This window comes from Brienomyrus brachyistius, chromosome 16 (assembly GCF_023856365.1).
Source record: "Brienomyrus brachyistius isolate T26 chromosome 16, BBRACH_0.4, whole genome shotgun sequence".
NCBI lineage: Eukaryota > Metazoa > Chordata > Actinopteri > Osteoglossiformes > Mormyridae > Brienomyrus > Brienomyrus brachyistius.
The window spans coordinates 1,744,756-1,772,727 of record NC_064548.1 but is presented as its reverse complement, the minus strand read 5'-3'; the positions used below and the strand labels follow the sequence as shown (position 1 = coordinate 1,772,727).

General features: G+C 45.2%; 1 protein-coding gene across 2 annotated transcripts; it reads left to right on the top strand.

Moving 5' to 3' along the window:
• The first annotated feature begins 48 nt into the window (after positions 1-48).
• On the top strand, positions 49-27,929 carry LOC125709952 (uncharacterized). 2 transcript variants are annotated; one of them, XM_048979043.1, is made up of 9 exons: positions 49-478; positions 799-895; positions 3,519-3,551; positions 23,263-23,384; positions 23,466-23,600; positions 23,687-23,746; positions 24,086-24,319; positions 24,445-24,514; positions 24,592-27,929. In XM_048979043.1, exon 9 carries the CDS (start codon positions 25,657-25,659, stop codon positions 27,061-27,063), a length of 1,407 nt encoding a protein of 468 aa, XP_048835000.1. In that variant the 5' UTR covers positions 49-478; positions 799-895; positions 3,519-3,551; positions 23,263-23,384; positions 23,466-23,600; positions 23,687-23,746; positions 24,086-24,319; positions 24,445-24,514; positions 24,592-25,656; the 3' UTR covers positions 27,064-27,929. The 2 variants fall into 2 exon arrangements, with proteins under 2 accessions (XP_048835000.1, XP_048835001.1); XM_048979044.1 differs by lacking the exons at positions 49-478; positions 799-895; positions 3,519-3,551 and adding an exon at positions 18,138-21,508 and having other exon boundaries at positions 24,592-24,778; positions 25,362-27,929.
• The last annotated feature ends 43 nt before the right edge of the window (positions 27,930-27,972 follow it).

The following is a 27,972-nucleotide window of genomic DNA, read 5'->3' as shown; positions in this document are numbered from 1 at the left end:
TAGCTGTGTTTGTTAATGTCAGGCTTTGCGGTTGCGACGGGTAGACAGGCGGGCAGGAAACAGGCAAGTATGAGGCAGGCAGGCGAAAGTCGGGGAAAACGGAGATTTATTGCGGGGAAGACAGCTACGGGCAGGGCAGGACAGAACAACAGCACTAACTTCAACTAACATCAATGACGGACAAACGGCAGGGCAAGACGTGGACTAAAATAGAACAAAGACATGGCGAAATAAGACAATTGGGGAGGCACACGTGGATAATCAGGGGGCGTGGCACACAAGAAGATCGGACGAGCCAGGCATGACAGTTAACGTGTAATTTTAAACAAATGGGCTATTTTATAGCAGTAAAAACACAGCCAACATGTTTAGATATGTAAGGCGACGAATGGTCGCAAGCCCTCTATTGTCGTGGACGATGTTTTCGGTGGGGCCGTGTGGTCAAGCAACATGGCTGCCCGTAGCCATGCCATATACGGTACAGCACATGCCAACAAAATGGGGGTCATTAGTCTTTAAAAGGATAAAATGTATTACATGTGTTTATTAATGTACTGGTTAAAATGCGTTTTAAGGATAATAAAACTTTTAGCAGCGTAATTTTAATGGTGCTCTGGACTCGTCAATCTTTTCTAGCTAGAGATGAAAGAGGGTATGGCATTTTGAATGGTAAAAAACAATAGCTGTGTTTTGTTAACGTATTACTTTAAGCAAATGTGCTATTTTATGTCAGTAAAAGCGTAGCCAGCATGTTTTTAGGGTGAAATAATATGATCTAATTTTGTTTCACATGTTTAGACCAATCGGTGCAGCAGAGGGAACAAGTGTCTAACACACACACATGCTATCGTTTCGTGATCGATAAGGCCAGCTTATGCCAGCATGGGATGCAGAGGTAAGATATTCTCGCAACATGATTTTAACTTTAGGTCTGAAAGTAGGAGCGCAATGTGTATCCAAGCCCCAAAAGCACACTAACTCAGACGTTCATGCACCTTAACTTAACACTAACTTCAAAGATATAAAAAACTTTAGCTGTATTTGTTAAAGTGGCAAAATCGAGTTATTTTAAATTGGTATAAAAATTTAGCCTTAACTTTAGGAGTAAGACGAACACCCCACAAGCACCGCAAAGCCCGAACTCGCGCACATGCACGTATCCAAGGGTTGGTCAGCGAAACGGTTGTAATTCTCTCTAGCCGACAGTAGGCACCCTAACATGATGGGTATTACAGGTATTACCTAATAACCCTGCCTCATGCTCCTCATCAAAAAACACCAGACATATATAGTTCACGCTTTTCTTAAAATTGTATAAGGATTGTTTTGTTATAGCGAAATTTTAAATTAGGATGAGTGTGATATAACTCAATTAGGCAACAAGAATTGAGTAGAGGTAGGAACTAGTGCGCGGTATGTATCAACAGACATTAAAACATTTTTAAAAACTTTGGTGGAATAATGCCTTAGTTATTTTTTTATCCCTTAAATTATTAAGATATTAGATGTGTTTGTCAACGTGCTATTTTAAATTATGTGTTATTTTCTAACGGTAAAAACAATGTCATCATGTTTTATGGTGAAATTATATGAGTTACCTTTGTTTTACAACATATTACAGGATACTGATTCACACTATAGCTGTTAAAAGACGCCCAGGTATGCAGAAGTGCGAAGGTATACAGTAGCACAAGCCATGGATGGATTACGGGGAGGTACAGGGAATGGTCAAGAATTTAGGATATATTTTTGTTATTTTACCATTTTTGTTAATGTGCTATTTTAAATTATGTGTTATTTTCTAATGGTAAAAACAATGTCATCATGTTTTATGGTGAAATTATATGGGTTACCTTTGGTTTACAACATATTACAGGATACTGATTCACACTATAGCTGTTAAAAGACGCCCAGGTATGCAGAAGTGCGAAGGTATACAGTAGCACAAGCCATGGATGGATTACGGGGAGGTACAGGGAATGGTCAAGAATTTAGGATATATTTTTGTTATTTTACCATTTTTGTTAATGTGCTATTTTAAAATAAGTATAAAACATGCTATGAAACATTTTATTTAAAGTGCTTTAAGGGGTAACTTTGCTACAAAAGTTTAGTCAAGAGGCGACATGCCACTCTGTCTTTGAAAATGAGCAGGGCATAGCCACTGATGATTAAAACACGGAATAAAACAGTTTAAGAGTAACTGTTATTTTGTTATTTAAAGAAGGTGGACATGGATATTTAATTACATTTAATAGTACCTAATAAGCTACACTTAGAATCAAGCATCAAATACACATTAAAAAACCTTGGTAGAATAATGTCTTAGTTGACCTGATGGAAACACCCCTCCTCACGCTTTATTAAGCGAGCGAGTGGCGAGCACAAAATACAGTACAGATACAGTACATCTGATAGCTTGAAACAGCCCCAGGCATCTTCGATGATCAACTTTCATCGCAACGATGGAAATGGTAAACTGGAGGTATGCTTAATCTTTTACTGTATTTTAGAATTGTTTGAATTGTCACAACTGTGAAAACATGTTGCACTTGTGGGGTGTTCGTCTTACTCCTAAAGTTAAGGCTTTAACTTTAACAAATACAGCTAAAGTTTTTTATACCTTTAAACCAGGGGTGGCCAATCTTATCTGCAAAGGGTCGGTGTGGGTGCATGTTTTTGAGATAGTATCACACAGCGTATCATTTAGATGTTTAAATTCATTGGCAACATCTCTTACAGCATTGACTGTTGCATTTTGTGACTGCAGCACAGCTTCAGTCAGCACACGGCCGGACGGTCGGCCCCCGGTTTCCGAGGCACGGGAATGTGTGCAGCCAGCACCCAAACATGTGCTTGGCACAGCAACACCATCGCCGCCTGTGTCGTCCTCGGCACTGGGGGCACCTCTTGTACTATTGTCTTTAAGAATCCCCTTTTATCTATTTGCACGGTGGCTAATCAGTAACAATCACGTGATGATCAGTAGGTACATACCCTTTACATTTTCAGTGCTGCTAATGGTGTAGTGTTTTCACATTTGCTGGCTTGTTTTTATATTTGCTGGCATGTTTTCATATTTGTTTTGTGTTTTTTGTATTTATGGTTGTGTTTTCTTACTAAATCTCAATCAAATTAAAAATTCATTTGAGAGCTTACAATGTCAAATTGAAAGCACAACAAACTAAACTGTGTGTACATTTTCTGAGTTTCATTTAGTATTTTCTGGGAACATTAAACTAAAATCTGTACATGATTTAGAATATCGTGCCCAGAAAAAAAACTGTACCATTACTGTATCTGTTGCAGTTTTGTCATTGACAAGGCTGGTCAAAGTTCAATAAATAAATTGAATATAAATATTTAGACATTTAAAAATAGTTCTGACATTTTAAGAGATACACAAAAAATTCAATGTATAATCCTTTAAAGGTGCAACATACTTCACAGATCATTTATACTCCTTTATAAATATAAAATTCAACATGTTTTCCTGTCTTTCTTGGCTTCTCTCCAAGGTGTTTCTAGAAGCAGCCCTTCTCTTCTCCCAGGTATGTTCAGCTCCTATGTATCTGATCTCTATGGTATGAGAATGTCTGTGTAATTTGGACCCCTGCTTCCAGTAACACAGATTCCCTGCTGGCTCTGAGCTTCACAACAGGTTGAATCCATGTTACTGACAGCAGGAGCCTTGCTGATCCCATTTTCTGTTTACACTTGTCTGTTTTTGTTTTTACCAAAGAGGGGACAAGCTCCCTCTACAATCACCTTTTCCAGATCATCATACTTACTGGCTGGTTGAGTTTCATCCACAGATCTGTTTGATCTATAAGCAAACTAGAGGGTCCTGGAGAGTTTCAGTAGTGGTTTTGAGAAATTGCTGGATGATCATAACTACAGAGATTAGGGCTACTAGTATGTAGTCATTCAGGCAGGAGATTTTCAGTTTTTTTGGAACTGGAATGATGACTGAGTATTTAAAGCAGGTGGGTACTGTGCACTGACTCAGGCTCAAATTAAAGTGGTCAACAAAAATGGAGACCAGTGGATCAGTACAGTGCTTGAGTGTGGTGGGCCCAGCTGCTTTCCTGATCTTTTGTTTCTGGAGTATGCATCTCACTTGTTTATCAGTGATTGTGATGGGTGGGCTCATGGAAACCTTTGAAGAGAGAGCTGGTAGTGGGTGAGGGGGAAGCAAACAAGATTTTGCAAGATGACTGTAGTTAGGTTTTGGGGAGGGGGTGTCAGTCCATTGCTTCTCAAATCTGGCTTAGAAGTTGTTTAGCTGGTTTGGCAGTGAAGGTCTTGCTTCACTGATTGATGGTTATGTTTTGAATTTGGTGATAGTGTGAATTCCCTTCCATATGGAACAGTCATTAGAAGAAAAATACTCCTCTAGCTTGTCCTTGTATTTGTGTTTCGCAGCTTTGACTGCCTTATTGAGAGCATGCTTGGCCTTTTTGTATTCCACTATGTCGCCACTCTTATGAACCTCTTCTTTGGCAAAGCGTAATCTCCCAAACTCAGCTGTAAACCAAGGTTTGTTGTTATTATATTTCTCTATGGACTTTGTTGGAATACAAGTCTCTTCACAAAAGCAGATATAAGAGGTGACTGTGTCAGCATAATCATCCAGGTTGTGGATTTAACCCTCTGGGGATGAGGGCATCGTTGGAGATGCCACGCATCGTTCTTGTGTATTTCAGTTCATAATTCGCTTAAGTCATTTTATAGGAACATGGAAAAAACGCTGAATAAATCAGTAATCTGTCTTCTTTTCAAAACGTACATTGTTGGAAGTATTAAAGTTTTTTAAAATAGGTTAAATTCACAAAAAAGTAAACCACGTCACCTTACTTTGTTTTACCTGCATCGGGGGCATGTAGTACCACCCTCACCTTGAAGATCAGTATTCGCATTCTAAATAGCTGCATTAATGCGTATTCAAATTGCATTCGCATGGTAATTTGATTAACAACGCAATGATTAAATTCGATCCAGATAGATCATCATCAGCACCATAAAAACGGGGGGGGGGGGGAGACGTGGCCAAGTGTGAATGGCTCATGCATACACCTGAGAGCTCCTACATATTCAATGGAAGGAGCCCAGAAATAGTGACATGAGTTAGGTTTTTCTTATTTATTTATCCAACTGAATGTTGCAGTTACACCATTTAATCATCTTCATGTACTCAAGAATTTGGTGATCAGATATCTGGGATCAAAACAAACTGCCAGCATTGCTTACTATGTACTTTTATAATGTTTCTGCAAGTGTTCCAAACTGCATTTGGCAATGTCTATACTTTGATGTCAAATTACAATCCATCCATCCATAATCATCCATCATAATCCATCCATCCAACTGTCCCAGTGAGAGCCCAAGGTCACAGCTTTCCCACCCTGAGCCGCCTGATTGTGGACCAGAATCCTCGAAGCCGTCCAGAAGTTTTTTTCCATACCCTCGCCAAACTCCTCCCACACCCAACACGAGTTTTTGCCTCAGCAACCGCCGAAACCGCATCCTGCTTCGCCTGCCGGTAGCCGTCAGCTGCCTCTGGAGTCCCACAGGCTAAAAAGGCCCGATAGGACTCCTTCTTCAGCTTGACGGCATCCCTCACCACCGGTGACCACCAGCGGGTTCGGGGATTGCTGCCGCGACAGGCACCGACCACCTTACGGCCACAGCTCTGGTCAGCTGCCTCCACAATGGAGGCGCGGAACATGGCCCATTCGGACTCAATGTCCCCCGCCTCCCCCGGGATATGGAAGAAGTTCTGCCGGAGGTAGGAGTTGAAACTCCTCCTGATATGGGATTCCACCAGACGTTCCCAGCAGACCCTCACTATATGCTTGGGCCTGCCAGGCCTGACTGGCTTCTTCCCCCACCAGCGGAGCCAACCTACCCCAGGTAGAGATCAGTTGACAGCTCCGCCCCTCTCTTCACCCGAGTGTCCAAGACATGCGGCCGCAAGTCCGATCATCGAACTGCGGCCTAGGGTGTCCTGGTGCCAAGTGCACATATGGACACCCTTATGTCTGAACATTGTGCTCATTATGGACAATCCGTGACAAGCACAGAAGTGCAATAACAAAGCACCGCTCGGGTTCAGATCGGGGGGGCCGTTCCACCCAATCACGCCACTCCAGGTCTAACTGTCATTGCCTATGTGAGCATTGAAGTCCCCGAGCAGAACAAGAGAGTCACCAGGAGGAGCGCTCTCCAACACCCCTTCCAAGGACTCCAAAAAAGGTGGGTATTCTGAACTGCTGTTTGGCGCATAAGCACAAACAGCAGTCAGGACCCGTCCCCTCACCCGAAGGCGAAGGGAGGCTACCCTCTCGTCCACTGTGGTAAACCCCAATGTACAGGCGCCCAGCCAGAAGGCAATAAGTATGCCCACCCCTGCTCGGCACCTCTCCCCACGGGCATCTCCAGAGTGGAAAAGGGTCCAACCCCCCTCAAGGACACTGGTTCCAGAGCCCAAGCCGTGCGTTGAGGTGAGCCCGACTATATCTAGCCAGAACTTCACAACCTCGCGAACCAGCTCAGGCTCCTTCCCCATCAGAGAGGTGACATTCCATGTCCCTAGAGCTAGCTTCTGCAGCCGAGGATCGGACTGCCAAGGTCCCCGCCTTTGGCCGCCACCCAACTCACATTGCACCCGACCCCTATGGCCCCTCCTATAGGTGGTAAGTCCATTGGAGGGGGAACCCACGTGCCTTGTTCGGGCTGTGCCCGACCAGGCCCCATGGATGTAGGCCTGGCCACCAGGCGCTCACCATCGAGCCCCGCCCCCAGACCTGGCTCCGGGGGGGGCCCCGGTGACAAAATGTTGTCTGTCATTAGGGGTCTTCTGATCCGCACTTCGTCTGGTTCCTCACCCAGGACCTGTTTGCCTTGGGTGACCCTACCAGGGGCATAAAGCCCTGGGCAACTTAGCTCCTGGGATCATTGGAACACGCAAACCCCTCCACCACGATAAGGTGTCGGCTCCAAACGTAACATAAATCTGACATATTTACAAAGTACATTAAAATTAAGATGAGTGTAATGCCAAAACAAATATATAAGAAATAATTTATTTGCCATGAATTTAGTTTATGATATTGAAAGAAATGTGTGACCATGCCCCAGTCAGTGAAAGCATGTTCCTTACCACAAGTCCCTAGAAGGTTGAATATGTGCCAGTCAATGGAGTCTAAGCAGTCCTTCAGAGCATCTGTGGCTGCAATGGTCCAGATTTTCACCAGTTTGATTTTGGGTTTTATACTTTTGAGCTTTCGTATGTATGAGGGTATGAGGAGGATGAGTGAGTGGTCCAAGTTGTCCAGTGGGGCATCGAAATTTCTCTGGTTTTAATAGTGTTATAACAGTGGTCCAGAGTTTTGCCTTCCCTGGTAGGACTGCTGATCAAGTGTTTACATTTGCAGTTCCTCAGTCAAATTAGTGTGGTTGAAGACTCCCAGGATGATTACTAGAGAATCTGGGTGTTTCAGCGCAACCTCACCAACTAAGTCAGTCAACTGCTGTTGTGCTGAATATGCATTTGCAATAGGATGGATGTACACTCCAGTCAGTACAATAGACACAAATTCATGGGGAGAGTAGAAAGGCTCGCTGTTAATGAAGAAACTTTCCAGGTCAGGGGAACACGTTTTCTTTAAGACCGACACATCACTGCACCATTTCATGAACTTTTTTCATATAAAAACATATTCCTCCGCCTCTGGCTTTGAAAGAGAGCACGGGATCGTGATCTTCTCTGAGCAGCATGAAACCATCACCTTTTTGCCACAGGATCTCTAAATCTATGGATCGCTAAAATCTTGAATGGTTATTTGACTAAATCAGAATAAACCAGCTTCAGACTCTTTGCCTTTCCTACAGGTTGGTCTTGCTCAACTGAATTGGAATTATTACTTTGTCTGAATTATTATCATGAATGATTAATTCTCCTGGATTTATTACTGAGCCATTACCGGAAATATTACTCCCGATGAAAGATGACGCACTAAGAGTGCAAGTGAGGTATAGACTGATGAGACAGAGAAAGGATCAGAGACAACAATAGGAGGGTCCCATCTCCCTGTCTCCCTTCCTTTCATTACCATCTTCTCTTTTTGACATCTTAGACATTTCACACAATGGCTGCAGGTTGACTCGGCTGTACCATTCTGTCTGCAGGTTCAATAAGCTGTAGCATTCTGTCCACAGGTTGATACAGTTGCTGATTCAGCAGAAGTAATGCTTTGCATAACTGAATAACTCTTCTGCTTCTGTCTTCTAGTGCCGTACTTAACCTTCTCAGTCTCTGTCTGTATATCTGTCTGACTTTTTGTGTGTGAAAACAGGGCAGTTCTCAGTATACAGCTGAAACTTATTTACAGCTGAATTGATCGGCTCATTTAACGAATTCTCTCATGTGTTTCTTCTTCAATTTGACTCATTTGGCTGTTTTTGCCATTGCTATTTGCCTCATTTCTGATGAAAATACCCACATTATCAAGTTCAAGACTTTTATTGTCATTGTTCAGTTGCCTGGACAATGAAATTAACAAAGATGCAAGAAAAGTGACAAAGACATTACAAGATTTAAAAAAAAATCCTTTCTCCCTGTCTTTAAACCTCAGTACCTGTCTGTACTCATGATACCGCTATTTCTGTCCCTCTGCCTGATCTGTAAAGCTTTGTTGTGGATCTGTCTCTTTTGGTCCTGTGTAACTGTAATTTCATCCTGATTCTATTATTTTTCAGACAGTGATGGCAATATTAGCTGTTTGCTGCTAAATAGCAAAACTAGACACTGTATGTCTATGAACTTCTTTTTCATTCAGTGGATTTAACCCAGCTTTTTGTGTTTTGAGCAAAATAATAAAAAAAAAAACGTTGAAGCTTATCATTTAACCAACCAACTAACAACAATGCGAGACTCCCTGAGGCAGACTAACTGACTAAAAGGACAGCAGGTAGTGCTGTTAAATAAACTGCAATGGCACCAAACGCATCTCAGAGTGAAGACGAGCTTTCACTGAGGAAAGGCAAAGGACCGAAACTGCCTCAGTGAATAAAATGGGACCCCACTTACCTCCCAGTGTCTGCTTTAGATCAGGCTGGCTGATTTCCTCTCATATGTCTGGGAAGACTGCACTCCTTTGGGTGACCTTGTTGCCATTAATAACACTGAGGAGGGCACTGATAAGGCTGCAAAGGGCCAGTTGCTTGTTAATGATCAACCTTCTTATCTGTGTGTTCTCACTCCTTGGATGATAAAAGAACTGCAGGGATAGCTGTAGGGCAGGCTTAAGATTTCCTATTGGAGATCCCAGTCAGCATTTCGATGCATGATTTTACATGCTATGTAAACAGTCACACTGCTTTCTGCATTTAACCATCCATTTTCCAAACGACTTATCCTACTGGGTTGCGGGGGTTCCGGAGCCTATCCTAGAAGCAATCGGCACGAGGCAGGGAACAACCCAGGACATGGGGGCCAGCCCATCACAGGGCACACTCACACACCATTGCATGCATTTAGTAGCTTAAATGCAGCTATTTGTATGTGCTTACATACACACTGTCTGTTTTGTGGGAAAGTGTGTGATCTTTGGGTCCACTGTGTGTGTTTGAGCTTGTTGGTGCATGTGTGTGTAAGTTTCACCTTATGAATATTGTGATCATTTGGTTGTCTAGGCAGAAGTTAAAATAGGGAGAAAGTTGCATTTGACATGAAATAGAAGGCAATTAGCTCCTGGGTTCAGGGAGCAGGTTGCTGATAACAAAACGAGCATCAATTGGAAATACTTAGCCCAATGAAACATACAGGTGTCTTTGCTAAAAGGTTTGAGGTGGACCACCATAGCTAATGCATTTTTATGCTGATAAAGTTGCTTCTGCCCTCCACCTGGCTGGTTTTTGGTGATTGCCAGTGTCTCCTGCTTCACCTTGTTCTTCTGCACTGTTATCTTAGAAACTTTGGGCCTGTCTCTCAGTGTAGCCTTCTGCCAGCAGAACCAGGATTAAGCCAGAATTTAAAAAGGGAAATAAAAAAAAATATAGAGTTGTCTCAATTTTTTTACAGAACTGTACATTCATATCTTACAATTTTAAACACTGGACAATAATATTTGCTAGTAAATATAAAAACATTATATTTAATTTAATAAATTTCTTTTTTATAAAACTGACATTTAAATGCCTCAATGGCCTTGTCCCAGAGTTGGTGAGCAGAATGATTGTAAAGGCTAGCAGCACAGGAGCCCCAACAAGAGGAGCAGCTAATGGAGACTGTAAACCAGCAAAATACAAAACATCATTTGGTCAAACCTCATTCTCATTTAGAGGACCTTAGATTTGGAATAAGTTACTAACAGCAATAAAACTGTTACCAACTGTCAGGGTCTTTAGGTCCCAGGTGAAAAAATGGCTGAAATGAAAACAAACCTGTGAGCACTGATGTTTTATAGTAGTTATATTAATTAATTTACATTAATTTCTTGAGTGTGTGTGTGTATGTGCGTGTCTGTGTGAATCAATAGTTACTGTTATTGTCTGTCTTTAAAAGTCCAACCAAGGCCTAGATTTGCAAATTAGCCTCTGGCTAGAAGACCTCTGTACAAAACAACAGTTGCATTGTTTTTTACATGTAACATTGTCTTTTGTGCTGTCCTTGTTCAATAAATCCAATAAATAAATAAATATTCAAAAATATGCATAAATAATTCAAATATACTCAGTGACAAAAAAGGTTAAGCACCCAGAAGTAATGGTCTGATTTGGATGTAATTTCGTACATGTGCATTCCAGCGATAGGTATGTAAGCGATTTGAGCTGGCACGTTTAGTCACCAGATATATGCCTCATAGACACTTTAGACAACAATACCAGCACTTGACGGTCGCATTGTGGGTTTGCATGAGGTTGGCTGGTTATATCCTGCAATTGCCCAGCATGTGGGGCATGCAGATGACACTGTAGCCCAATGTTGGAACCAACGGACACGTGAGGGCACCCACACACATAGAACCAGCAGTGTGCCCATACTGCTAACTCTGTTGTCCATTTGATATGATATCATAATCCTTGTGATATAGTTACATGACATTTCACTAGGTGTGGATTCATTTCATTTCCACCACTCCATCTGGGTGCTTTTTGTCACTGACTGTATTTACCTGCCATGACCTCAGCTGACAGAAGTGCACAGTCAATAGGTTGTACAAGTGAGAAATGGCTGTGACAGTGTCGTTCATACAGCAAGCTAACAGATCAGAGGTTGACACAGCATCACTAATATATCAGAAGTTCATGCAGCACGGCTAATGGCCCAGAGCATTTTATCATGATGTTCTGGGTGTTCACCAGTAAGCACAGTGCTACTCCTTAAAGAACTTTGGCCTCTCTATCGATGGTGTCAGAACAAGTCAAATCTGGTTTTGTTTTATAGCTTGAGTTTCTTGCCTTGCACAGGTAGGTAGCATGAGCCATGAACCCATGGACTCTGATAAAGCACTGATCGTATGCTATAAAGAGGGCCCAACATCTGACAGCCAAGCACTCTGAGAAAAATGATGCAGTATTCAGCGGTGCACTGTAGATTCAATATTTATTTTTGCAGCAATCCCAGTCTTACCAGAATGGATAATTCCAATTGGTAAACAATAGAAAACAATAACGGACTTCAGGGAATATATCTGGTTTTGGGATCAGTCTGCTGACACTGCAGATTCTTTGCAGGTTAAACCAATAACCCAAAAACCATTTGGTGGATCTATTTCAGATTTTGCAGAGGTATTTTATGGGGGACAAAATAGAAATGATTATATTTTGAGCCAGTTTGTACCAATAATTGAATAAGTGTTGCATATTGATAGCAAATAAAAGGCAGAGTTAATACCATTAAGATAACTCAAAAAGGCTTCTATCGATCATTTGATCTCAAACTTTGCCAAAGTACTGAATGGGTGCTGTACTGGAAGGTATTACATTTTGAGACAAAATTGAAGCAATGCTGCTTAGTGGCACCAATGGGAATAATGAAAGCAGATGAAGTTTGCACACATGTGAAAGTCAAGATGAAGTTTGTGAATGTGAAAGTCAAAACGTCAAAATGTATTGTTTTGAAAGTATATTATTACTACTCCATAAAAACATGTTATGGGTAAAAATCTGTTTCAAATTTCAAACAAATTGCCCCAAAAATTAAGCAAAAGTGCTGTGTTCCAGCAAAGGAAGGAAACAGCAGCTATAGAAGACACTTGAACTTATGAACACTATAACTGTAAAAGACGTTTATAAATCTTTTTGAAATATTGCAGGCATATTGTAGGAGTGCAAATCTGAACATGATCATATCATGAGACAGATTTCCCCAAAATTGATAGCAAAGAGAAGGCTAGCTTAGACATTTGATCCTATTAATGTGATAACTCAAAAAGTATTTCATTGCTCTTTTTTGACCTTTGCAGACATATTGTAAGGAAATGCACCTGATAAAATGTTGACACAAACTGCGCCAAAACTGAAGCAGCACTGCAGAGCAATATCAAAGAGAAAGCCGGCTCATATATGTAATTTTGTCAGCATGATAAAAAATTATTTGTCCAATCTTTTCTAAACTTTGTAGGCACGTTAGTGCTACTTGAGACAGGACTTCTTTTGCAGTCTTGGTCTCATCTCCGAATCAATTTTATTTTTACTTAGTGTCGGACATAGAGGACTACAGGTTTTATTTCAAGACCAGTCAAGACTACTCATCAAAATGCCTTAATATTTATCACAATAGCTTAATATTTATCTGTTTGTTAAATCAACTGCGTTGATTTTCACACTCATTAATCTCAGGCTCGCAACTTTGGGTAGGTGTAACAAACAGAAAAAATGGATACTCACATTATATGGAAAATAAAGTGCATTTTCATTTCCACAATGATCCACACACAACCGTTTTGGGGATTTTTTTTTATTTATTATAAACCTGTAAATAGTTGTGTCTGAAATGGTATATGAACCCACACTTCCAGCAGGAGACCAGAACACCCATTTCTAGGGCGTTAAACCTTGAGTCAGGCGCCTTGGGCCGCTCACACACCCTGACACTGGCAGGGTGAAGTTGTGGCTCTGAGGATAGGGATCTATGCCAGTAATCAGAAGATTGCTGGTTCAAATCCTGTGGATGCCTGGAATGATTCTACTCCATTGGGCTCTTGAGCAAGGCCCTTAACCTGCAATTGCTTTGTTCTGGGTATGACATTAATCTACATCCAGCCCTATAAGGAGGTCCTCCAACTTACAACGGAAAAACTTGGGGGTTGACGGCAGAATTGGCACTCCAGCCACTGGGGAAAAAAATCACGCTGGTCCATTTGGACTAGTGTGGTGCTGAGGTATTGCCCGCCACATGGCTGTACTCAGATTCTCATCTCTGAGGTGGTTTGTCCAGTCTTGTATAAAGTGCCCGAAAGTCAGACTTAAGTATAAGTACAGATACCCTCCCAAAAATGTACTTTGATAAAAGTTCGTCACCAACTAGAATTCCACTCAAGTAAAAGTCTTAAAGTATCTAGTATTCACTATACTTGTATATGTATTACAAGTAATCTATAACTAACTGTACTTGAGTAATGAAAGTACAAGTAAACATAAATAACAACAGAACGCTGTCTAAACTTTTAATATTAAAATGTTTACTCAGCATTTTAAAGCATGGAAAATAAATATTTTGCCTACATCACACACTTCAAAAACAGGAGGCTTTAAAAACCTAAACAGGAGTAGGCTATTGTTAAAAAAGTACAGGTTAATGTTAATGTATTTTAAAGCCATTTCTGAAAACACAAGTCATTGTTTTTCCTATTACCAGCATGGGATTCATTATCTCAGTCACAAAACCCTGGTTTACAGCTTAAATAACTATTTCAATGTTCATTGTTCAAAAGTCCAAGTTAATATTAGTGATTCAAATACCCTAACCAGCCTATCACAAAGAGAAGAAAACGTTCACCTAACATCAGACACAAAGCTCACCCCAAGCTTTTATCCAGGCCAATCGTGATAACTGAAGTTAATTCACTGGTGTTTGCCATTAATTTAGCTTTCCTCAATGTGCTTCTTTAGATTGGACAGGGAGTTTTTAAAAGCCAAAATTTCGATGTCTGTAAGCAGGCAGAAGAGGCATTTCATCTGATAGGACGAATCTTTCCTGCCCACGTAAGAAAACTTTGTGTTTAATTATGGCCAGGGTGCTGCTCATCTTCTTCTCCGTCATTTGTAGCCGATGCTGCTTCCACTATTTCTTCCTCCATGACTGCTTGTGGGATGGCTGCTCAGTGCTCATATCAACAGATAACTGACAGGTTGAGTGAGGAGTGATGTGTGTGCACATCACGTCATGTGATTCATAGAACAATGACAAGTCAGCTTCCTCAAGCTTTTGTTACGGTCACCTAAACTAAGAGCAGCAGAGAAAACACCAAATATAATTTGATTTTTGTAACGAGTAACGACACTCCGTGCTGAAAATGTATCGGAGTAAAAGTATGCAATTAAATTAGGAAATGTAGTGAAGTAAAAGTGAAAGTTGACAAAATAAAAAAACTCAAGTAAAGTATGGATACTCCCAAAACATACTTGAGTACAGTAGTGAAGTATTATTACTTCGTTACTATACAACACTGGATTTGTCATGTAGTGGGTGCAGCAATGCACTGTAATTGGTGCATGCTCCTATAAATAGGCCTAAGGGGATAACAAAGACTCAAAAATCGACTGAAATTCTACCACAGGTAACAACAAAATGCAGCATTCTATTTATTAGGAAGACAATTGCTGGATATTTTCACAAAATTTATTCACGAAAGTTTGTATATGTATATTTAATGTAAAGTTCTCTCAAAACAGATGAAATAGAACGTGCCCATAGTGTAACTGGAACACCTTATACATGTACTGCAAACACAAAGACATACTACAGCGTTAGTTTGTTGTTTGAGGCTAAAATGCCAACTCAAAGATTCCTTCTAAAATTACACTTTACCAATCATACTGTGCATTGGTGAAAAAATGATAGCGATAAACATTCAGAATTAGACTTTAAAACCATCTGTTTATCCAGTGGATCATAAAGTAAACAATGCTGTTCTATTTCAATTTCTTTTAGATGTGTCATGGATCACGCTCGAGAATCCCCATCGCCATCTCAGCCATACCCCTGCCCCCGGGGATTCCGACCGATAGGGCTTCCCCAAGGCTTCGCGCCCTGTTGTCCAGTTTGTCTAGTTTTACTGGTTACTCTGGTCTCAGACACTCCTCTCCCAGCTGTTCCTAGTTTTCCCTTGTGTTGGTGCGCTATATCTGGCAACTCGGCTTTCTGATCTGTATGAGATCTCATGGTGTGCACAGAGTTTGAGCGTTTCTCCTGTTATCGATTTTCCCGTGTACCGACCTCTGCTTCGTGTTCCAGACCCCGAGCCTTACAGTACCTGCCCCCTTTTTACTATCGACACCGATCTACAATTCTTCTCCTTCTGGACACCGTCCCCGATCGCCCGACCCATGCCCGGCTCACCAACTCTGATTTCTGCCTCCCCCCTCTGGACTCTGACACTGATCACCCGTCTCCCTGTGTCGTGCCTTCAGCCACCTTTCCTGTCTCTGGGTCTGCAGAGTTTTATTGACAGCCTTATTCCATGCTGGTTATTTTCTTACGGCTCATCTTGCAATAAAACCGCTTACCTGAACTCGATCTGTGACAGTGTCCATCCTGTGCTTCTGTCACAAAATGTTAGAAAGTAATAAATTAAAAAACAAATATAAAACCATGCATGGCTGTTTATCAGAAATTGATGGAAAATCAAAGATATTCATTTCTGCCTGGCCCTAATCATGTATTCCTTCAGACTACTAAGCCATAGAAAGGTCTCCAGTGAAACCTCTGCACTCCCACATCATAGACACTCTAATCTCAACATGTAAAAGATTATATTTGTAGTGGCTGCAAATTTTTATATTAGATGAGACAAAAAATTGAGAGATTTCAATAGGTACAAGTAGTTTTTCCTCATAAGAAGTGTGATAAAGACTGTGTCAGCATTTACATGTCAATTTATGATACATCTGCGTAGCCCAGATTGCCCAGAAATCAAAAACATAAAATTCATGTACATACAATATAATAAGCCAAAATCAAAAAGATAGAAAAATGCTCAAAAATGGATAGGGTTCAAAGGGTTAACACAGTACAGTGAAACCTCCCGTATCCAGACCTCCAATATATGGGGACCTTCCTCTACTGGGCAGCTCTAGGCACGCGCATGTGCAAATTACTTTTACACAACCAGCAGCTATTGTTATGAGCCCCATTCTAGGGTTGGGGCATAACAGAGTGAAAGGGAAAGGGACATTGAGTAAGGGAAAGACAGGGTGTGATGGACAAGGGATCACACGTGGACAAAGGGGTATTTTTTATATATTTCATGCTACGGACACAACAAATAAACCTGGTGCAGGACTCAGGAATGACTATATAGCGAAAACAAACAAAACCCAGCTTTCGAAAGATACCCAAAGTTAACCTAGCTAAGTGCAGAGAAAACAAAAACACAACAACAAATTCTACACCTTACTCCCTATCCAAATAACAGCATACGACATAAGCTCGGAAAACAAAAATGGCAGTCACTCCCTATGCACCTGACACACAGACAGAGCACACACAGCGATGAAAGCGTCAATGTCCAAAATCAAAAATCCAATAAACCAAACAAATCATACACAGTAATATCCATCAAAGAAAAGCAACCCAACAGCAACAATCAATAAGTGTCACATAGAGTCATGGGCGGAGTCTGCACGTGGAGGCGGAATGAATGTCAAATGCAGGGTGAGCTAGAGGACAAGGCTGTGGGTGGAGCTGAACTTACAGTGGCGCATAACACTGTGCAAAATCCATGGCTTCAAAAGGGAAGCATCGTGTCATGTCCCTCCAAAAGAGGCTCGATATCATTACAGAGATATGAAAAGGAAAATCACACAGAGTTGTGTCATCCTTCCCCTCTTCCTGTCTGCCTGTTTGCCCGTCCAACCTGCGAGTCATAACAGAATGACGGACCTAAAAGAAGAAGCACCGCAGCAGACCGAGAATCGGCGTCTCGGTCTGCTGCAAGAGGTGATATACTGGCTAAACCAGCTCGAAGTCCAGGAGGACCCTTGTAGCGCTGGATTTGGCCAGCAAAAGTGACGATCCCCTGGTGAAGATGTGGGCGTGCACATCAAGATGTGGGCGTGCACCCGAGGGTGTGCACCTACTAGGAAAAGTGCACGCCAACCTCCAGCGGTTGATCCAGCGCGTGATGGAGTGGAGGTTCGAGCTGGTCGCTCCGCGCGTCGCAGAGGTTTTCCCCCCGCCGTCCATCCCGTCGGATATGGCGCAGCCTCCCTCCACCACCGCGAGCCGGAGGAAGAAGAGGAGAAAGTCAGCAGAAGCCCCGACGACCGTCTTTCTGGGAGCCGCTTCTCTCTTCCCTGCTTCTCTCGCTGCAGGTGACCTGGGGAAATCCCCGATCACCCCTGACATCACCACAGCTGCTAAGCTGCCTTCGCTGGTGGCTTCCCCCATCCAGGGAACGCGCCTGGCTCTTAAAGGGGTCAGAGCCGTGTTTGACGCTATCCAACGGATCCTGTGGGCTTTCAAAGGGGCAACGCCCACTTGTGCGCTCACTGGAGGAGGAGGAGCTCGAATGGGATCCCTCGGGGACCTCCCTGATGACTCCTCTTCCCTCGTCCCAATCCCGGCCTGAACCCCGCATGCCTGTGTCCCGGAAGGGGAGAGGACACAGACGCAGGGCTAGGGTCCCACCTGCCCTGTCCCCTGGCTTGCCCTTGCTCGCTTTGGCTAGGGCTCGGGGGGCGCCGGGTCCTGAGGCTCCAGGTCGGCAGTCACCTGTGGGTCCCTGCTTCGGTCCCACCTCTGACGCCTCGTTGGTCACCTGTGGGTTCCCCCGCTGCGGCTCCTCCGTCGCCTGCGGGCCCCCCCACTCCGGCGCATCGGGGGATGTCGCATCGAGCTTCTGGCTGTCTCCCTCCGCTCTTTCTAACTCCCCAGAGAATTTCCACAACTTTACCTCATTCTGATCTACATCCACCCCAAAGCCAACGCCGCCACTGCTACGGAGAACATCGTTAACACTCTAAATAAATTTGAACAGTTATCACCGGACTCCCCCAAATTTCAATTACTGTTCTCTCGACAAGTCCCTCAAAAGATTCCAGCAGTATGTCACATGCACCACCCGCATGGGGAACATTCTAGACAAATGCTATGGTTCTGTCCAGGATGCATACAGATCTCTTCTCCTCCCCCCTCTCAGCTCAGCTGATCATCATACAATCCTGCTCGCCCCAGCATACACACCGATCATCAAATGGGCAAAGAAGGATGTTAAAAACATCAAACAGTGGACTGCAGAAAGCATCCAAACCCTACAAGAATGTTTTGAATCTACAGACTGGGACAATCTCCTTTCCTCCAACAATATACACAATCAGGCAGACACAGTCTTATCATAAATCGCCTTCTGTGTTGACAACATCATCCCATCAAAAACAGTCACTATCTTTCCCAACAATAAACCTTGGATCACCAAAGAGCTTAAGGATATACTAAACAAAAAGAAAAGGATTTTCTTTACTGGCTCTGATTCAGGCAAGAAGGAAATCAACAGAGAAGTTAAGCAAGCAATTAAAACAGCAAACCTGAAGTATAAAAACAAAGTGGAGAAGAATTTTTCAGAGGGGAACCTCCGCTCTGCTTGGCAATGACTGAAAGCCATAGCTTCTGCGAACACTGCTGCCTCCAGTCCCAGAATCATCCATGTGGAGGGCAGTACCGCCACATCCCTCTCTGATGAAACTCCTTTTACACCAGGTTTGAGTCAGACAACTCCACTCAGCTCCAGAGTTTAAGATCATCGCTTAAATCAGACAACTCTGCATTCATCTTCAACACTCTGGACGTAGTGAATGCCCTTAAGAGGATTAGAGAGAGGAGCGCACCCGGTCCAGACCACATCTGCAGCCGAGTCTCACTGTGCTCAGCAACTAGGTGGTGTATTCCAGACCTTGTTCCAGAGCTCTATGGACAGCGGCATAGTACCCCGCTTCTGGAAACATAGTTATCCCCATTCCCAAAAAAAGTACAACCAAAGCTCTGAATGATCTTCAGCCCGTGGCTCTCACCTCACTAGTGATGAAAGCCATGGAGAGGGTTGTAAAACACCACATCATCAGAACCACTAACTCCCAAATGGACCCGACGCAAAACCATTCATTATAGACACCATGCATACACATTTGGAGCAGCCTCAGTTAGACTCATCAGTTAGACTCTTGTTTGCTGACTTCTCCTCAGCTTTCAACACTCTGCAACCCCACATCCTGGATACCAAACTCTCCTCTAACTTTCAACTGGACAACCAGTTAATCCTGTGGATATTGGACTTTCTGACCAACAGATCACAGAGAGTACTGGTAAACAATATTCTCTCTGACCTTCTCTATACCTTGACCGGGTCGTCCCAAGGATGCGTGCTGACTCCTCTGCTCTTCATCTTATACACGGATGACTGCAGAACCGCACAGCCGAACTGCCATTTGGTGAAGTACACTGTCAGGCCCCTCACACAACCATGGTCAGGCTCTGCAGAAGTTTGTGGACTGGTGTTGTAGTAGAAAAATTTTAAATCAACCTCTCTGATAACACAGAGAGTTACTTAGAATAAAAGTCTGGACCTCTCAGTTTGGTGAGTAAAGGAAATCTCTTTAATTCTAGCAATTCAGCAAAGCGCTCCCCTCACACTCTGGCACTTGGTACCAAGTCACCCGGAGCACACAGAGCAATAGTTGATAATCTATAACCCCCAATTCCCTATAAGGACTTCTAAGTCCTGATTGGTCACAGAACACCAACAAACCGAGCTCAAATGTATAACAAACACAATTCTCCTGTTCTATTGGTTCACCTTGGTAGCAAGGTAAAATCCACCCATCTTGCTCAATTTACCGGAATCTGTCTCGGCTTCTAGACTCTACTTGAGATATGTATATAGATATTGATCATATGACATTGAATCACTATTAATGTTTGGGTGTTCCATTGATTAATGATTAACACATTGACATATTGTCATTGAATCACTGCAAATACATGGTTAACATATGATTTGTATGATTAACATTATTACGCGTACTTATACATTTTCACTACCGCGTAACAGACTTACAATAAGCTAGTTTGAATGGAATTTATTTAAATTTAAAAGGACTTAAATGTTTAATTGTTTGTTTAAAAAAACTGAATGTTTTGGGGGAGAAACTGCAAAAAAAGTGCTTTACGATGTTTTTTAAAAAAGTGTCAAAAGCACATGTCTGCACAAGAAACACTGTCTTGTATTTGTACTTTAACAACAAAAACAATTTCTGGATAGAAATTGCTCTGAAAGCTAGATAGCTTACTCTGAAAATGTAGGAACATAGGTATACTGAACTACATAAAGTTTACTGTAACATATCGGTTTGTACTAAGGCGAGTCTCTAGATTTCTGAGATTTTCTTACAGATTTTTCTCTGCAGCGTTTTGGTGTATCGTCATATTGTGATATGGATTAATATTTGTTAATTGAGTCGATTAAATCATATGTCGCCTTTAACAATCAACACATAGTTTATAATCGATTAACTGTTACAACATTAGAACATAGATTACAATATTAAACAACAAATCATATGAATCATGTCAAAATGGCCATACTTACCTTATCAGGGTAACAATGTTAATATAAAGCTATAGGAAGCATTCCTTGACCAGCTAATCTTACGAGATAATGGTAATTGTCATGCCCTGCTCGTCGGCTCCTCCTGTGTGCCACGCCCCCTGCCTACCCACGTGTGTTTCCCGGATTGTACCCAGCTGTGTCCGTTTGCTTTCAATCAGTCTTGTGCATTTAAGTCCTGGTCTCCCCAGTTTTCCTTGTCTGTCATTGATGTAAGTCGGCGTTTCATGTTTCCTGCTCCCAGTCTGTTTATTAAACCCCTGATTTACCCCGACTTCTGCCTGTCCGCCTACTTCCTGTCCGTTCGCCTCGCACGATCGCCGCTCTCCCCGCGCCAGATCGTGGCAGAATGACAAACCCACAACAAAAGAAGCGGAGGAGACGGAGAGTCCCGCAGGGGACGATCCGTCTCGGCGCCTGCTCGCTCTCCAGGATTTGGCTCCCGACGGAGGACGAGAGGGAGGTACCCGCCCTACCTCCAGCCCGGGGGCTGACCACACGCGACCCCGATCCCGCGTGGAAGTACTGGCTCTCCAGTGAGGACGAGGACGAGGAGCCCTTCCTCTACCCTTACCCGGAGCCGGAAGCCTTTCTTCCGCCGTCCGTTTTTACGGACGTCGCGCCGCCTCCCGCCACCGCCAGGCGCCAGCGAGGGAGACGAAGGAGACCGGCGATCGCCAGTACGGAGGACCTCCCTCCGTTGCTGCCGGCGGACCCCGCTCCCGTGCGGCCGCCGCCGCCTTCGCTGCCGCCGCTGCCTGCGCAGCCGCCTTCGCTGCCTCTGCTGCCTGCGCAGCCCGCTCCCGTGCAGCCGCCATTGCCGGCGGACCCCGCTCCCGTGCAGCCGCCATTGCCGGCGGACCCCGCTCCCGTGCAGCCGCCATTGCCGCCTGCGCAGCCGCCTTCGCTGCCCCCTTCGCCTGCTGCAGCTCCCGGGCAGGCGCCCCCACTGCAGCCACCTGCAGCTCCAGGGCAGGCGCCCCCACTGCAGCCACCTGCAGCTCCAGGGCAGGCGCCCCCACTGCAGCCACCTGCAGCTCCAGGGCAGGCGCCCCCACTGCAGCCACCTCCTGTCCCTGGCCGCGCTCCTGTCCCTGGCCGCGCTCCTGTCCCTGGCCGCGCTCCTGTCCCTGGCCCCGCTCCTGCGACCCCTTGTCCCTCGCCCCGGCAGCGTCGACCCCGACCTAGGGTCGGCCTGTCTGTGTCCCGCAGGGGAAGGGGACACAGACGCAGGGCTGGGGTCCCGCCCACCCTGCCCCCTGGCTCGCCCTGCCTCGCCTGCGCTGGGGCTCGGTTGGCGCCTGCGGGTCCTGGCCCTCCGGGTCGGCTGTCGCCTGCGGGTCCCTCTCCGATGCCTCGTCGCCCTGCCTCGCTTCCCCCTCCGGTGCCTGGTCGGTCGCCTGGGGGTTCCCCGACGGCGGCTCCTCGGTCGCCTGCGGGGCCCCTACCTTCGGCCTGTCGGAGGACGTCGCCGCCTGCGGCAGCTCCCCCCCTCGCCTTGCCTTCGCCCTGGCCCCTTCCAGCTCCCTCGTCCCCTTCCCTGGTGCTCCCTCCTGCTCCCTCCCTGGCCCCTCCGTGGGTCCCTCGCCCTGTCTCCTCTGCCCCTCCGAGGTCCCCTCCGGCTCCGGCCTCCCGGCCGCCTGCGGCCCCTCTGGCTGCCTCCCGTCGCCCGCTTCGGCTCCCTCGGGCTCCCCTTTGTTCCCCCTCCTTGTCTCCCTACGCCCCTGCCTTTGTCCCGCCTGTCTCTGCCCCTTCGTTTTCTGCTCGCCCTTTCGTTCCGCCCGTCTCTGTTCCTTGTGCCCCGGTGTCCCCGCCTTGCACTCCTGGCCCCTTTGTTCCTCCTGTTCCCGCTGTGTCTCCCTTCCTGGTCTGTCTCTCTGTTTTCCCGACCCTCTGTCAGGTTTTGTCCTTTGTCTTGTCCCTGGCTGTGTTTTGTGCCTCGGTCCTGTTTCCTGTCTCTCGTTGATGGTTCTGTTTTTTTGCTCCAGTTCCCATGTCCCGTCTGTCGCCTCCTCCCTGGCGCGCCCGGTGAAGCGCGCCTTTGGGGGGGGGTTCTGTCATGCCCTGCTCGTCGGCTCCTCCTGTGTGCCACGCCCCCTGCCTACCCACGTGTGTTTCCCGGATTGTACCCAGCTGTGTCCGTTTGCTTTCAATCAGTCTTGTGCATTTAAGTCCTGGTCTCCCCAGTTTTCCTTGTCTGTCATTGATGTAAGTCGGCGTTTCATGTTTCCTGCTCCCAGTCTGTTTATTAAACCCCTGATTTACCCCGACTTCTGCCTGTCCGCCTACTTCCTGTCCGTTCGCCTCGCACGATCGCCGCTCTCCCCGCGCCAGATCGTGACAGTAATAGTATATTTGTAGTTTTTTTTCATATTATTTTAAGTAAACACTCGCCAGAGAAAAAACTACCACTAATTTTGCTGTCTATTTTTAGAGCTATGGAAAAGAAGTGGGATGAAGTTTATAATTTTGTCTCTTCACAAGCATACCCTGCAGGGTATAGTAAGGCACAGAAGCAAAATACAAGGAGATTTGCCTCCAAGTTCATACTGAAAGGTTAGTAATTCTTAAGGGAAAAAAAAGATTCCGGTATATTATGAATGTATGTATTAAACATTTTTTTAAATTGCAATATAGGTGGAGAACCCTGGTTTGGGAAGAGAAGAGTGGTGAAAACCAGAGAGGAAGCAAAGACTGTGTTCATGGAATTTCATTCATCTTGGGCATAAGAAAAACACGACATATATCTTCATGGTTTTACTGGTTTGGCATGTCAGTTGACATTGAAACCTAGGTATGTTTAATTGTAGATGATGTAGTTCTAATCTGTGCTGATATTAATTGTAAATATCTTACAGATCAAGTGTCAAAAAGTTGGTAAGCCTTTGGTTGCTGTTCGGACACTAGAATGTATTCAGGTAAATGTCATGTCTTTTCATTTTATGCCTAAATTTGCCAGTAAATACAGCTTCCTGCAGCTGAATCCTCCCAAGCCTGTCCCTCAGTCATTATGCAAATTCCTGTGATTTAATAATGGCTGTTAAGTAGTAGTAACTTTAAGTCAGTCTGGTGAGTAGTGGCTCCTTATTTGTGCCTTGTGTAGGTGCCACAGCTGCCCTGTGTTTTTTCTGGCCATTCTCTAACACAAACCACATGTCACCTCGGGCCGCTTTGACCATCGTAACAGTGACCACTGTACATATTATGTATGTAACATTTAGTATTGCACATATTAAAAAGGATCTTTCTCTTAATAGGTCAGTGATGTCTGGGAGCTTATCGGAATTGATCTAACAGGGCCTTTCCCAAAAACCACTGATGGCCTTCAGTACATTTTGACAGCCACTGACTACTTCTCAAAGTGGGTTGAGGCTTTCCCCTTAAAAACAAAAACAGCATCAGAAATTGCAAGACAGTTGTGTTCAATTATATACAGACATGGCTGTCCCAAAAGAATTCTTTCCGACCAGGGAAGAGAATTTGTTAATGAAGTAGGTACCGTTAAATATATAACAACCAGTAATTTAAGGTTTTGTGATTACTCTGCAGTCTCTAAAATTTTGTTTCTTCATTCTTCAATATCAACCATTCCCTTTGTGAACTGCTGTGCATTAAGAGGAGTGTAACAGCAGCCTACCACCCCAAACTAATGGCCTCGATGAAAAGACCAATGATAACATAAAACGGTAATGCTTAATGTTATTTTGCCTAGATTTTTATATTTCATAAAAATGTGATTATAATGATAGTATTTTTATTTTAGAGCCCTCAAGAAACTTCAATCAGCAGAATGACTGGGATACAATCAGCAGAATGACTGGGATACTTATCTGGATGCCACACTGTTCTCCTTGAGACCGGAGATGCACACAACCACAAAACACTCTCCCTTTCTTTTAATGTATGGCAGAGAGGCGGTATTCCCTGCAGAGGTTCCTGCTGACATGCCAGTGAGTCCTTCCAAAATTTATCACTTGCTATTTTAGAAGACACTTTTTAATCCTAACTTTGGCATTTCACTGTAATATGTCAAAAATATCTTACTGTGCATTTACATTTTGATGGCATTCCATTCCCAATTAATTGAAATTCTAGCTTTCCACTGTCATTCTCCCTGGAGAGTCTGTGTATACAGACTTTGTACAAGCCAAAGACAAGACAATGAAGGCTTTTAAACAGGCAACAGAACAAAATATTAAAAAGTCACAGGATAAACAGAAAGAAGTATATGCCAAAAGGGTTCAGATGAAGTACCAAGATGTCATGTATGGTGTCGGTGATGAGGTTCTTCTGTTGAATATGAGGAAATGTGGACGAAAAGGAGGGAGAATTCAGCCAGATTTCTCCGGTCCATATGTAATTGAAACGGTGTGTGGCAAACTGGTTACATTAAAAAACCAAGAAGGGTCTACGCTAAAAACAAATTACAACATAAGTCACCTTTATGTCACCTTTCAACATAAGCCATACGTTATGACCCGCATGTCCACCTAGAGGAGATGTCCCCACCTGGGAATACGCACCTCTTTACAGAAGTGTATGAAAATCTCCGGCGGCCGGTGGAGAGCGTAACAGAGAGGAGGCTGCAGCCAGTTGCGTCGTTCACAGCAGGGGCTGAAGACCCGCCATCTGTCTCTGCAGAAACGGCACACCCTACCACCACAGACGCGAGCCAGAAGAAGAAGAGGAGGAAGCGGACAGAGAGACCAGAGGTAGCCCCGACCATCCTCCTGGGAGCCACCTCTCTCTTCCCCGCCTCTCTCCCTGCCAGTGATCGGGGGGACTTCCAGATCACTCCAGACATCCCCACTGCTTCCAAGTTACTTTCATGGACAGCTTCCCCCTTCCAGGGAACGCAACTGACTTTGAAAGGGGCCAGAGTGGTTTGGGACCCTATCCCGCGGCACTTGATCTGCCTGTCCTGCTGGCGCCTGATCAGCCTGTCCTGCCTGTCCTGGCCACTGCGGTGCCCCCTGCTGGTGTAGAGTCGGTGGTTCCTGCGACGCCCCCTGCTGGCCCAGAGTCGGCAGTGCCTGCTGAACCCGAGGCACCTGCCACGGCCCCACCTCCAGCTACTGCTTTGCTCCCTGCACCGCCCGAGCTCCCTGCTGCAGCTGCTGCACCGCCCGAGGCATCGCCTCCGCCTGAGGCTCTGCCTCCGCCTTCTGCACCACCCACACCAGAGGTCTTGGCTCCGCCCGAGTTCCCGCCTCTGGCTGCTGCTCCGCCGGAGGCCCCTCTTCCTCCGCCCGCAGTTACTGTGGCTACCTCTGTGACTCCAGCCCCTGTGACTACTGCCCCAGTGACTCCTGTCCTAGTGCCCATGACCTCAGTCCATGTCGCCGGGGAGGTCCCGGCCTTTTCGACCATCGCTTCTTCTTCCTTGGAGGAGGAGGAGCTCAAGTGGGATTCCTCGGGGACCTCCCTCATGACTCCTCCTCCCTCGCCCCAGTGTGGTGATCCTGGCCTATACCCCTATATACTGTGTCCCAGAAGGGTAGAGTACACATATGCAAGGCTAGGGTCCCACCCGCTCTGCTCCCTGGCCCGCCCTCCGACGCCTCATCACCCTGCCTCGGTCCCGCCTCCGACACGTCGTTGGTTGTCTGCGGGTTCCCCCGCTGCGGGTCCCCCCACTCCGGTGCATTGGTGGACATCGCCATGGTCTGCTGTGGCTGCGCCGTCACCTGCTGCGGCTCCCGCACCCTCCTTGCCTTTGCTGGTGTCCCCTCCGGCTCCCTCCTCATCCCCATCACCTGTCCCTCGCCCTACCTCCTCAGCCCCTCTGAGGTCCCCTCCTGCTCTGGCCTCCCAGTCGCCTGTGGCCCCTCCGGCTGCCACCCATCGCCTGCTGTGGCTCCCTCGGGCTCCCTTTTGTCCCCCGTTCTTTCCGCGTTTCCCGTCCTTTGTCAGGTGTTGTCTTGGCTTTTGCCCCTGTGCCTGTTCTGTGTGTCTGTTTTGTTCTTGGTCCCTCGTTAATGGTCTTGCTCTTGTTTTCCAGGTCCTTTGCTCCCGGTCTCGTCCTCTCCACCGCTGTCATTGGGACATGCCTGGAGTGCGTGCCTTTGGGGGGAGGGGTTCTGTTATGACCTTCGCTTCCAGTCCTCGTGTGTGCCACTCCCCCCCCATCATCCACGTGTGCTTCCCCGATTGTGCCCAGCTGTTTCCTGTTCTTTTCGACTTGTCTTGTGTATATCAGTCTGCGTCTGAGTCAGTTCCCCAGATCGGTCATTGACATTTGTGCCACGTTGTTCTGTGCCTTCCCCATGTCCTTGAATAAACCTCCATATCAGGACTTTGACCTGTCAGCCTCGTCATTGCTCGCTACCTGCCTGCTCAGATGGACAGCTGACTATAACAATACAGAAGAAGCACAGACATTGACATTTCAGAAAGTTCAACAGATCTACTAGCTGTGAGTCACCAACCTTTGGCCGAAGAGAATGATCAACAGCCTCATGACAGTACAACCCCAAAAGACCATCTGTTATTGCATATGCCACAAAACATGAAGAACATATAGAAGACTCAAAAAAGGTAACAACAGCCACAGAAGCTGTAGAGCCTGCACCAGAAATGCCATCCAATCAAAAGAGAAGCTGTGAAGAACAAGGTTGCATACTCAGATTTCTACTTCTGACCTGTTGGTTACTTGTAACAACTTTGGCCTACTCCACCAATTTGTTCTTTACATAAAGGTGGATTGGCAAGTTTGTTATCCACCTGCTGTACTAACCTATTGGTCACAAGTTAGCAACAGGGGCTGGAGAAATCAGCATAAATCACAACCTATTTTTCAGTATCTAAAGCTTGGACACAACAAAAGGATGCCTTCTGCTCACAATGCGCGGCCAGCTGTGATATTCAGTATGCTTGTTATATGTAGAGTCATGCTCGGCTCGTCCGATCCTCATGTGTGCCACGCCCCCTGATTATCCACGTGTGCTTCCCTGATCTTGCCCAGCTGTGTCCGATTATTTTCGCCCAGTTTCATCTATTTCAGTCCATGTCTTGCCTTGGTTTTCATCCGTCATTGATGTTAGGTATTGTGAGTAGATGTTTCCTGGTCTCCGTTTCCTTATTAAATCCCCGTTTGCCCCGACTTTTGTCTCCTAGCCTGCTTCCTGCCCGCTTGCCTGCCCAT